At 36.6% G+C, this 12,743-nt stretch overlaps 1 protein-coding gene across 1 annotated transcript; it reads right to left on the bottom strand.

Moving 5' to 3' along the window:
* Positions 1 to 391: 391 nt before the first annotated feature.
* ubox5 (U-box domain containing 5) lies at positions 392 to 12,643 on the bottom strand. The gene is made up of 7 exons (XM_038308151.1): positions 12,615 to 12,643; positions 10,712 to 10,775; positions 10,042 to 10,143; positions 7,014 to 7,735; positions 6,272 to 6,903; positions 4,471 to 4,638; positions 392 to 1,822 (listed from the first exon to the last, which is right to left on the bottom strand). The coding sequence occupies exons 2-7, from the start codon at positions 10,763 to 10,765 to the stop codon at positions 1,608 to 1,610; spliced, it is 1,893 nt and encodes a 630-aa protein (XP_038164079.1). The 5' UTR covers positions 10,766 to 10,775; positions 12,615 to 12,643; the 3' UTR covers positions 392 to 1,607.
* Between the last annotated feature and the right edge of the window lie 100 nt (positions 12,644 to 12,743).

Genomic DNA, 12,743 nt, shown 5'->3' with positions numbered 1-12,743 from the left:
TATATATTTTATACATGGTTTTCACACTAAAAGTGTTTAACTTTATCTGCATTGTCAATAAATGGCAAATTATTGTTGAAAAGCACATCTTTAATAAAAACAGTCTGAAGGTTAGACACAGCAGTTAAAAGTTATTAGTCATCATCCATTAATAGAACTCACTCCTTTTTTAAGAAGTTTGCTTTGAAAAACAATGAAACGGTCAATATTTCTATTGCATTGCATCTTTTAAGACTTTTAGTTTAGACATAAAGAAAACCTGCATGGTTTATCTAAATCCGTCCTTGATCACATAAAGAAACACTAATTAAAACTGTAATGCAAGAGTTTCACTGATAAATAAAATTGGGGTTAAATACCAAGTTGAACAGAAGAGAAACATCACAGCGGGTTTCATTTAGCCTTTTTATTTATGGGTACTTTCTGTGCCTCCAGCTGAATCAGTGAGGCTGATGCCTTTATTGCGGATGCAGAACTACTGATTCCAGTTAAACTGAGCGGATACAGGATCACGACCTTGGTTATGCTTAATGTTGTCAGGGAAACCAACACAGATATGATGCTGTTTATGACTGTGAAGACAAATAAATGTTCAAGCTACAACTTCACATTAACACTTTTGTACACCGCAGCTCCATTGCTTTTTTCTTTTTTGTCAATATCATGTCAAACTATTTTAGAAAGGTGCAGACATTTTCAGGTGGGAAGAATTACAGAACATTAAACTGCTTAAAAAAAAAAAAATTATTGTGGGTTTTCTCTGATCCAACCAGTGTCACAAATAAACACATTTGGAAATGTGGTTTTGGTCGATAATTTCTTTATCAAAACAATGCCCCTACCTATAAATAATTCAACATTTGTGTGAAACCTGCATTTTTTAATTCACTATTGCTTTTATCCATTGATTCTAAGTGTTCAGTAGAGCTGAGGTCAGTAATGAGTGGAGACCATTCCACCATCTCCGCATCCAAATAAATTTTTTTGCCTTTCGTGGGTTCACAGAGCTCTTTATAATATATATCCTAGTTAACCCAACATATAGGTTCCTAAGACTTTTTTACATAAAATCTTCTTCCTTCATTTAAAAAGCAAACTGAGACAGGGGCCAGACATGAGGACAAGGTGAGTAAAACATAAAACGATTAGCTGATCGTGACCCTTTCAGCTTTATCCACAAAGACCACCCAGCCTTGGATCAGCTCTATTCTTAAAATTTTTCTCACCATCAACCTCAAGTGTTGCTGCCCCTCATTCTTTTTCCATCCTCCGTGCAGCCACGCCTCCACCCATCTGTACAAAGATGACGGCACCAAGGCTGCGACTTCACCGCCATTAGAGTCCAACAGAAAGGTAGAGGGGGTGGAAGAGGACAAGAATTTATGCATATGTTTATTTTTATACGATCTCAATGAAAAGATCCGTGCTGTTCTTTCCTTCAGTGGAGGACACAGAGGGTGATGTCAGAGTTTTGACGGACTTTTAAAGCTTGAAAATAAGATACACTGCTGCTAAATAAGCCGCAGACATGAATTCACAGCAACAAGTATATTTCTTCAAGTATTAATCAGGGGGAAAAAAACAGTTGTTGCACAATAAATCTTTCATCAGTGATGGACACGAATAATGTTACAGCGTGGGGTAGGACTTTGACAAGATGGACATAAAATATGACTGGAGATATTGGCAGAGTTTAATGGCTTAGTCTCTTTCTGCACACAGGCGCGGCACAGCAAGTGGCCACATATCAGCCGGTAGATAGAAGACGCTGATGGAGAGTAAATGGAGACGGAGCTGGAACACTGAGAGCACACCTTTCCATCTGTTTAGAAAACACAGGGGAGGGAAAAACAAAGGTTGAATAAAATAAATAACCTTTTACATTTTAAACAACACAATATTACACTTCTTAAGTCATGAAAACATGATGTTAAAATTGTGAACATTGCCATAATTTCTTGTTTTATAAACTGATAACATACACTACAAGTCAGAGGTTTAAATACACTTATTAAGGGCATGGATGTCATAATACTTTTGTCATTTAATGATGATTGTAATTTTTTTTTCAGGTTGCAATTGTAATGCCGTATATATAACGAATTATTTAGAATAAACAAGAACTGATTCCACGAGTTAGATTTTTGTCTAATCTAAAAACATTAAAAAAAAAGTCAACTTCAGACAAACGTCACCATGTTGGTTAAGGAGATAATAGATTTTCTTTTAACCATTTGTCAGATTCTGCCCAACCTTCCAACCCGAGTTCACTGATAATGCAAAGACTATTTATGGGGCTCATGTTGGCTCCAATTAAATAATAAATAAACAATTTAAACAAGATCTACCATTACAAGACAGATTATTGCTTAAATCCTGCCCTCCAATCGTGCCCAGATTAGGTTTCTATACATTTCCTGGTGGACATGTATATACATATTTGAGACTTCTATATTATTCAAACTAATCCACAATATATTCAAATATTTTTAAAAATAAATATTTTGAAAGGTACATTTCATAAAACTGTTCTACCATGGAAAACAAATAGCTTATATATAGCATTACAGCTTCAATTCAGATATGATTTATGATCAGTTTGGGAAAACATATTGTTGTAAACTTTAAACCAGCACTATGAGAGAAATATTGTTGTTAAAAACTAATCTTAAAAACTATTTCTGCCATTTTAAAATCAATGAGTTTGTTTCTGCTTGGATTAAAAAAATATATATTTTAGAGAAAGCAAAAAAATAAATTGTTTGTGTAAAAAGAAAAGTATTTTTCAGTCACACTATGGCCATGACCTACTACAGGTTTGCATGTTTAAAAATACCACCAAGCTTAAAAGCATGTATGCAAACTTCTTCTACACCGGGTGCAAATGGGGTTTTTGGCTCTAAAATCAAATTATACAGCCTGTTTGCCTTTAGAAATATGTAGAACATATGCTAATCATCAGAACATAAAAAATACTGGGGGGAGGACATGCAAATCTAACTACTCGTCATCAGCAAGTAAAATGTATCAAACCTGAAATGGATTGTGGTGTAGTCTCTGCATCTATTTTTAGTGCATGTAAATTTCAGGCAAGCTCAAAAAAAAAAAAAAAAAAGGTTATTATTGTGGGACGGAAGCACAGGCTTTATAAACAACAGGAGAATGAGTGATATGCTACTAAAAATAGCAGGTACTGTACATATTAACTATAGAGTAATTTATTATTGGGAATAGCTCATTGCAACAGTTTTTTCCACCTTTCCAGCACACCTTTGAAGACAGTGAAATAGCCCAGACTAGTGTTTCAGGCGTGCTGTCCAGCGCCGCAGGTTGAATTTTAAAAGTGGGGGCACATGTTACACTCATCAGTGGGTATTTTAATCACAAACATTAGGTCAAGTGGAAAAGGAGCTTGCAAGACATATCTGTTTATAAAACTAGATAACTAAAGTAAAAAAAAACAAAAAAAAAACTGCAGCACTCATGAATATGAAGGTGATTTTTTCCCCCCATAGGAGAATGGAGATATCTCTGCGTTAACTAGAAGTTAAATCTTATATCATATTATGAAATAAATAGCTTTTCTCTGCCTTATGGCGCTGGTTCTGAAAAAGGACAACCAGCAGCTACAACTTTCACCTTTCTTCTTATTTAAGTTATGCATTAAAATTATGATCACTGTTAAAAAAAAGTTGCAGAAATTATGCTGGTAAACCAAATCCTTCCTTTTCCTCTTAAAAAGTAAACACTGTAATACTACAACATATTTTGTGTCTGGGAACAATATGTGTGACATCTCTGACTGACTGCTTTCAGAAAATAAAACAGTTATTTTAACAATTGAATGACTGTAATATGAGCACTGTAAACTCTGAGTGACTGAGTTGAAAGTGCTTTTATGATGGGAATGAAGAGACGCTTACATTTATTATTCTTTATATATATGATGAAATTTTGAAAGTATAACATCAACCTGTCCACGGACTGCTGGTGGAAATTTTTGCTATAACATGGCACATGACATCTCTTCCTTTTCTAGACTCATTTTTTTGTGTGCATTGACCCTTAACAAATAAATTGAAAAAAAGAAAAAAAAAAAAGAAATTAAAAAGACTGGTTTCAACAGCTAAAATCACCAAGATCTCCGAGGCCACTGCATCATGTTAGTGCCACAGTCTCATCTTAGTCTTTTGATTATTTTCTCCTCTGCCAAAAGCTTTTCTATGTATCAATCATACATGCCATCTGTGTACAGTGCCGTTGTACACTGCAGCTACCCTTAAGAAGAACAAAATAAATCATACCTGAAAAGTCAAATTAAGTTATATTTTCTGGGAACTTAGCCGATTGCTCTCACTACAATGAATAACGACTGAGAAACACATCTTCACTCTTAGGCAAATAGAGTTTCTTGTAAACTCCAGGTATATTGTGAAATACCTACAATGAGCCAGAGGGAACTGATCATACCTGTAGACGAGCTTGTAAAGCCTGAACTTTGGCATATTGTTGACTGTGATGTACTTTCTCCGTGGTGGAGCAGGTTTGAAGTAAAGGAAGGTCGGCCCTGCAGGGCAGAGAAGAGGGCCTCATCAAGGCTGGCTGAGAGAAGCTGCTCGTGGGAACTGACGTTAAGCTCTAAAAACAACCACATAAAAACAGGGAGAATTTGTTGGTATGCATAATGTGCACAGTTTACAACTCTGTGAACCGTGAATGAAAAAAACACAATATATCGTTTGTTAACATCACATATGTGACATATCCATGTACTCGAACACAACTCCAGATAGAGGTGGGATGTAATATGCTAATACGTTAGACCAAATTATCTTTAAATAGTAACTGTAATACTTCATCATTTTATGCTCTAATACAATTAATTAAGAGTGTTTTTAATTGTAGAAGTCATGCATTATGCCAGCTAAACATGTCAATAGAAAAACAGGTCCATGATCAGTTCTATACAGTGGAGCTCTTCAGCATGCAGCAGCTAGGTGATGGTAATTCTGTAAGCTAAAAGCCAAAAAAGAGACAGCGTAGGAGTCTCTTAAGATAACAGACAGAAGCAACAGACTGTGGGACATACTACGAAAAACACAGAGCATAAGCAGAGCTGACTGTTTGTTCAATGGAGCCGAAGATGAACAGAAATGAATGCTGTGGGAGATCAACAAAACCTGCAATATTCCTTGTAAATATGTTCTCCACGTTATTGTTGTTCTGCTATTGATTCATGGCAAATACGCACATGTAGCTTCTCAATGACTTCACTTTCTAAATCATTTTTCATAAGGCATTAAACAACAAGCCCCATCCAGCTTATTTGGAAGCATGGAGAGCTTAAAAGCAGGGTGATAAAATAATTAGCAAGTACAAGCAGATGTCTGCGAGAGTGGATAATGCCTATAAGCAAAACTGCAATAATCATAAATTAAGCTCTAGTTGACACTAAAAGTAAAAAAAATTAAATTGTCATTAATAGTGTTCTCACCGTCCAAAGTAAAATAACAGAATATCTTTCAATGTCAGAAAATTGAAATGCTAACATAAAAATAAATACTGGGGTAATAATACAAGCAGATTATTGGTGTAGTTGTATAAAAAAGCTCAGGGCTGCTGTCATCAGTTAGGACTTTTTTAAATGGTTGGTGTGGGTTTAATACATGGTGCTAAATGTTTTTGTTTGGTACATTTAATAAATTATTCTCATCCTGATTTTTATCTTATCTTGAACTGCAAAATGAATGCTAATCTAAATGATTCAAAGCTTTTTGATACAAAGCCTAAAATAGTAAAATTAGTCACAAAGTTTGATATTGCCCAACATTAAATAATGGATACTTAAAAAAAAAAACATTAGATAATGATGGAACATCATGCATGTGAGATTTGCTAAAGAGCATTAGTGAAAATATACTAACAACATACTATATTCCTCTACATTCTATGGATTTATGCAATACTTGAAAAATGTCCACAGATGTTGAGTTTTCACTCTACTATGACTACAGATAAAGGGTTTGGAAGAGTCAATGACCAATAATCCTGCAGGTTTGACACGTGTTATTGTGGCAGCAGCCATACTGGATCCTGAACTGACATTTTAAGTCAAACTTTGTAAACTGGTAGGCATTTCATATAGTAACTTCCCCCTCTGAACTGAATCAGGAAACATCTGACTCCACACATTCACAAAGGTGCGTGATGTTGTTTACATTTAGGTAAAGATTCAACTTTAACAACAGAGCCTTAGACATCAAATACTCACCTATACCTGAATGATTTCTTAGATTTTTGCTTTGAGGAAGCAGTTGTTTTTCAGTTGTTGAATCTCCTGCTGAAATTTCACTCCGATCTCGTTTCTTTGCTCTTTTTAACAAAGAATTATTATCCTTTGAAAGTGTGTGTGTGTTGGGTTTTTCATCCCTGTTAGTAGATGATGGTCCTGAGTCAGTATTTGCCATCTCAGCAGAGGTCTGACTAGTACCTCCTAGTTTAGTTTTGAATTGAGTAGACTTAGTGTTCACTGGGGCCTTAATAAAACCAGGAGAACTCTGTGAATGTCTCTGACCATTGGAAGTTACAAGTCTCGAAGCCTGTGGATTCTGCCCCTTGTCCTGTCCCCCCAGCGCCCCCTCCCTTCCTACAACCCCTTTCTCCAGGAGGAAGCGGTCGATTCGGCTTTTGAGTTCAGGGTTTGGCAAGGGCTGGCAGGTGGAGGAGAACGGGACACCGGTGAAGGGGTCGTTTGGCTGCCGACCCCAAGTAGCCTCTCTCTTCTGGTATTCTTCCAGTGTTGAAGTATCTACTGACATCCCGCTAGGAAGCAGCATAGGAAGCATCATTACTTCCTGTGTTAGTGGATCCAGGAATTCATCTGGGATGGAAATACTGCCAGAGCTAAAAAAAAAGCAGATATAAATCAAATTTTTCTGCTCCCAATCTAACCCAGAGTAAAACCCAATATCCTCATGAACTGAAAATCAAACATTACTTCAAATGCTGTCTACCTAAGGTTGCCCTGGAGTGTTTGTCTGGTTTGTCTGACAGGAGGAGCAAAGAACGCAGGAGGCTCCATCCGTCTTTCATTAGCCTTGTGGGTTCTTTCAATCCTCTCCACTTCTTCCGTGGGGCAGCAGCGAGCAGGTTGCCCCCACACAGCCAGCGCCTTCAGTCCAAGGGAAGATGCTGCACCGCTGAACGGCACAGCGACACGAAGCTGTGTCACGGCACCCAGCGACGGCAGCCCTCGACTCCAGAGCTTCTCCTGCCGACAAGCTGCCGGCTGTAGAGGAGCGGGGGAAAGGAATGGAGCTCGGGCGCGAAAGTTCGAGTGGCTGAATGAAACTAGCGTTTCCTCTCGGAGCTCACATCGAGCAACCAGCTTGAACTCCGATTCAGAACAGCTGGATTCAGAATTCAACTGAGATTGGAAGTCTGTGTGCTGAGGCCTGTCTTGAGCTTCTGTCCCCCACTGCTGGGCCTGAACACTCCATTGATGGCCATTACTAATGACATGTCGATGCTTCTGCCTGTTAGTTATGTTCTGCTCCTTCTTTTGCCCTTTACTCTGGTCCTGTCGATGAACGGGCACACGACTTGACAGAGTTGGTGTATCTGAACTTGTGCTGATCTCCAATCTCCTGCAGGCTTGGCCCCTGTCCATTCCCAAGGGCCAAAGCTCCACATCGACGCGGCAAAGCTCCACGGGGAAGCCAAACTTCAATGTCACCTTAAACCAAGGAATGTAAAAAATAGAAACAGACAAACAGGTAGAATAAATATTAAACACTTTTTCAATTACATGTTTACATATTCCTATGGTGCAATTCACATAAAATTTTCTCCCGGTGTATAAACCCAAGTAAAACATACGTAAAGAGAAACAACAGACGAGAAATGACACATGAAAAAGTATTAAACAGATTGATGCGTAATAATTTGTACAAAAGGCTTTGTTGGTGATGAGAGCTTCAAGATGCCTCCTCTATAAAGAAATTAGTTGCACGTGTGTTCAGTGAGATTTTGGCCCATTCTTCCAATCAGTCTTTAAATCTTAAAGGTTCCCTGGGCATCCTCTGTGAGCTCAGATTATTCCTGTTTTTCTTAGTTTTCAAGTGGGATGATTGTCTGAGTCATTCTGGCAGCTTTGTTTTCTCTCTCATTTGTCAAGTATCTCTTTATCTTAATAGTCAAAGTGACCACAAGAAACAACACAAGTGTCTGTTCATTCGCTTTATTTGTGAACCATGCCTAACAGTAGTTTTTCCCCCCCAACACAAAACAATAGTTTGGGTTAAAAAAAAAATTATTTATTAGCTTTTAGGTGAGTACTTTTGAAATAAATGCAAAAATAATTTCAAAAAGTTTTTACATCTGGGTAGATGTGTCTCTAAACTGTGATTTGGTCCTTAAACATGTGACCCTTTACCGCCTTTCACCAGAAGTTAGATTTGTGTTACATAGAAATATTGACCTTACATTAACAAAGGAGCTGGGAGGGAATTATGAAACGTTTTATTCTTTACTGCCTGAACAAGCACTGTTACCAGTTTTAATGACTGTACAGAATTTTTTTCTTAATTTGTAAATAAGCTCTTACTTTAATATATATATATACATACATATTCCAATTTTTTGTACTCGAGGCTTATTGGTTAAATCTTTTTTTGTTTATGCATTAAACGGAGTACTGTAATTCAACCTATTCTACGTCCTGTAGCTATTGATTTGGTACGTTTTATAACTCAACCCACCTAAAATTTTTATTGTGTAATCACTGTATGTTATATGTTTTATTCTTGGAAACACCAGAATTAGCTATTTATTTGATATTTTGTTAAATTTGACATAATTTATAAAATATCAAATCAGTTGTCATGATTATGGGTAGTAGATTGATCTCAGTAGTTGAGTAATTTTTTAAAAAGCTACTTTTTTCATTTGCTTGAGTAAAAATATGGTGAAGTAGTGCCACTCTTAACTAAAATTTTTGGGCACCCTTCACACCCTCTTTATATTTATATAAAGTGATACTTTTCACAATAGGCAGTGTCCACAATTTGCAGCTGGTACCCCTGAATTTCCAACCGAATATTATTTCTGATCTACTCTGTAATAAATCTGGTTTCCGCAATACATTTATTCAGGAGATTTAAAGAAAATGAATCAGTGTTCTGTAATCAAAACATTTTCACAGGCCCTGTTGAAGCCATTCCTGTCACAACATCATTTTGAGACTTTAATCCAGTGGTCTCCAACTATGGTCCTTAAGATCTACTGACCTGCAGGTTTTAGATGCATCCCTGCTCTAACGCAGCTGAACCAAATGGTCCTTTACCACATTTGCCAAATGTTACGGCATGCTGAGGTAATTCAGTCATTTGAATCGGCTGTATTAGAGCAGGGATGCACCTAAAATAGTAGATCTCTAGAACCAGGTTTGGAGACCCCTGTTTTAATCCATGTTCTCATTTCGGCTTAAAAGATGCTTAGTAGCTCAATTACAGCTGGTCCAAAATGCTGCTGTTTGTCTTTGAATTGGTATCAAATAATGATTATTTTTGTTCAGTTTTAAGAGGAGTCTGTAATCTGTTTTTATTCTATTATATTTAGAATTATTAGAGTTTTAGGAAAGTTAAAGCGCTTGAGTTGTATCTTAAAGCGCTATATAATTAAAGTATAGTTGAAACACTATTAAAACTCTCTTAACCACTGCGCATCAGGTTGTTTTCTTATTAATCATATATTTAGAGAAATCAAAAATATTTGAATGTCACCTTTACTTACACCATTGTAGTTTGTTAATTAAGAATTTGTGCTACACTTTTTTAAAATATCAGCAGATGGATATTCATTAGAGTCACAACACAATTTTGCTTCGAGAACACAGGTATGAAGCAACAAAAACTGCTAAAGTTGAGGAGAGGAAAAAGGGACGAAATAACCAGCTACTTTCAAAAACATGCAAGAAAAAATATGCACCCAAGTCTAGAAGTATGTGATTACTTATTTTTAGTTAGATGAGCACAATCTTACATGTAAAGGGGGGCGTAGGAAGTATTCCAGCTTGAATCCTCGTTTCCGTAGAGCAGGGTCAGCTGACACAATGTTTGTAACATCATAACCATCTGCACAGAGCTTAAGATATAGAAAAGATATGCATGACATCAATAAAAGCCTTATCATCACTGGTCGATGTATCTTTTATGCTCACAAATGGAAATGGCAGACATGGACAACAGTTTCTATGACATAAAAGACGAGGAGGCATAAAAAAATGGGATAAAATGTGTAATTTTCTTTACAGAATAAAGGTATATATTATATGTCCTAAATGCAGAAAAAAGATAGCTTCGATAGGCTAGATCCAATAAAAGGGACAAGGACAGATGAGATTCTCTCTCCCACACATCACTTTGTCCACTGCTCTTTTATTCTCCTGGCCTTCCTCCACAAACCGCCAGAGAAACGTCTTGTCTTGCTTTTCTTCTTAAACTAAAAATTTTCTCAAGCCTTTTCTAAGAAAGAGAAGTACATCCACAAAACATACTATTTGTCTAATCTGTGTGAGGACAGTAAGTCCTTTCATCCCACAAAAAAAGATTCTTAATATTGCGAAATCAGCTGGCAGGTTAAAAAAACCCAACAACAAATCACCTTGAGGGGTTGTACAGTTATGAGATTAGGCGTTTAAAACATGTCACACCTTGTTGCAATGAGCCGTTGTAGAAAAGTGTGGTAGACAGAGGTTGAAGACCATGTTTTCCAACCTGCGAGGCACAAAGTGAAAAAACAAACCAACATGATAATTTCTGTCACGTACAGGTAACATAAGGCCAAGGCAACATCTTTTATTCAGCAAATCACAAAATTAAGATAATATGAACAGAAATTTGTACATAAGCCTTGCAAACTAAAAAAATTTAATGATCAATCGACATCAAACATCCTTCCATCTCCCTTCACTAAAAGGAAAATGGTAACTTTCTCTCCCATATTTACTATAAAGCAGCTAAGTGAATCAAATTCAAAGGAGACAGGTTAGCAGCTCTGCAGCATATGTTAGCCTTGATGAAATGCTATTTCATAAACCAGATGACCTTTGTAGTTAAGATCAGCACTGCAAGAAACTATTCACGCATTATGCAATTAAATTAGGTGGCAAATGATATTCCCTACATTTATGCATTTATTTATACAGGAAGGTCTTTTCAAATAACAAACATCTACAATAAATTATACATTTTATGGCTACACTTCAGTGGTCTTAAGGTCTTTATGTGACAACTTGCAGCTTCGCAATTTTACATTACAGCACTACATTACTCAGTGCTTCCTGTTCCTGTGCAGAGAAAAGTCCGGTGGTTCCAGGGTTTTAAAATATAGAAACAATATGAATGGTTTTTAAACCACAATGTTTAAAGCCTTGACACCCGTGACATTTTTTTGGTTCAGGAGGAGCCTGAAACAGAATCAGACGATCGTATCTTTAGTATTCATCTGTGTGTTTTGGTTCTTGATGCCCCAACTCCAGCCTCCTTGACCTGCTAGTGAAGCACCCCCAAATTCTTTAATGGATTTTGTTGCTGATGCACCTTTTCCAGCCCCACTTCTTCCTTCCACTCAAATTTCTGTTATAATGTGTGAATCCAGAACTCTTAGAACAACCAGCCCCTTTGGCAATTACGTTTTTGACTAACCACCCTTGTGAAAGGTGTCAAAGACCGTTCTCTGGACATCTGTCCAGTCAGCAGTCTTCCCAATGATTGTATAACCTGCTGACCTACAGTAAGAGACATTTTGAAGGCTTTGCAGGTGTGTTGGGTTAATTAGGCCAATTAGACTGGGACATTGAGTTTTTTTTTATTATTAATTTATTTTATTTTTTTGTCCTACATTTACAAATATTAACATTTAACATCGTTACTGCAACTTTAATAGCAAAATGTGCTTTGTTCGGATGATATTGCTGAGAATCTGGAAACAACCGAAGCAGATGGATTTAGGGTGGAAACAATGGCTCAATCTATGGAAAAGCATCTTACACCCACTGTTGGGCATGGTGGAGGACTTGAGATAATATGGGCCCGACTTTCTTCCTAAAACCTTGAAAACTTTTTTTAGAAGTTGATGTGAGTCTTTTGTCTTTAAGCTGTAAATTGATGCACAAATATAGACAAATTCATGAAAGCTTCATGTCCAATTCAACGCCCTGACATCCTACAGGAAAGCTGTAGTGTTCACTAAAGAGGAAAAAGCCTCACAATATGTTTCTAATCTAATTGATTTTCTCTCTAATGAATATCTACTTTCAAATTGAAAATAGTAAATTTGTTCGTAATTTTTCTGCAATGAAAATGATTAAGCAGTCGCAGGTTAAAATAAAAAGAGACACTATATATATATATATATATATATATATATATATATATATATATATATATATATCCTTAAGCTAACTCTAGTTCGTTACTATGATTATTTCATATCGAACCATATAAGCTATTATTATTTGTTGTAGTAGCAGAAATAAACCGGTGGTTTCTGTTAGCCTTAAGCTGGACTAACCTTAAATAATTGGGTAAAACGTTTATCATGCAAACACTTGCCTGTTCGGAGCCTATTTTCTCTCAGTGGTCAAAGCAGTTAGCAACGCGCTAACTTCACACAAACACAACATCCGGCATTTCTACGGAAGCTGAGGAGGGTCATACTTTCTTTCTTCCTTTCTCTCGTCT

The sequence above is a fragment of the Cyprinodon tularosa genome, unplaced genomic scaffold (assembly GCF_016077235.1).
Source record: "Cyprinodon tularosa strain WSP-4 unplaced genomic scaffold, ASM1607723v1 ctg63, whole genome shotgun sequence".
NCBI classification, from domain to species: Eukaryota; Metazoa; Chordata; class Actinopteri; order Cyprinodontiformes; family Cyprinodontidae; genus Cyprinodon; species Cyprinodon tularosa.
This window is presented reverse-complemented; position numbering and strand designations above follow the sequence as displayed.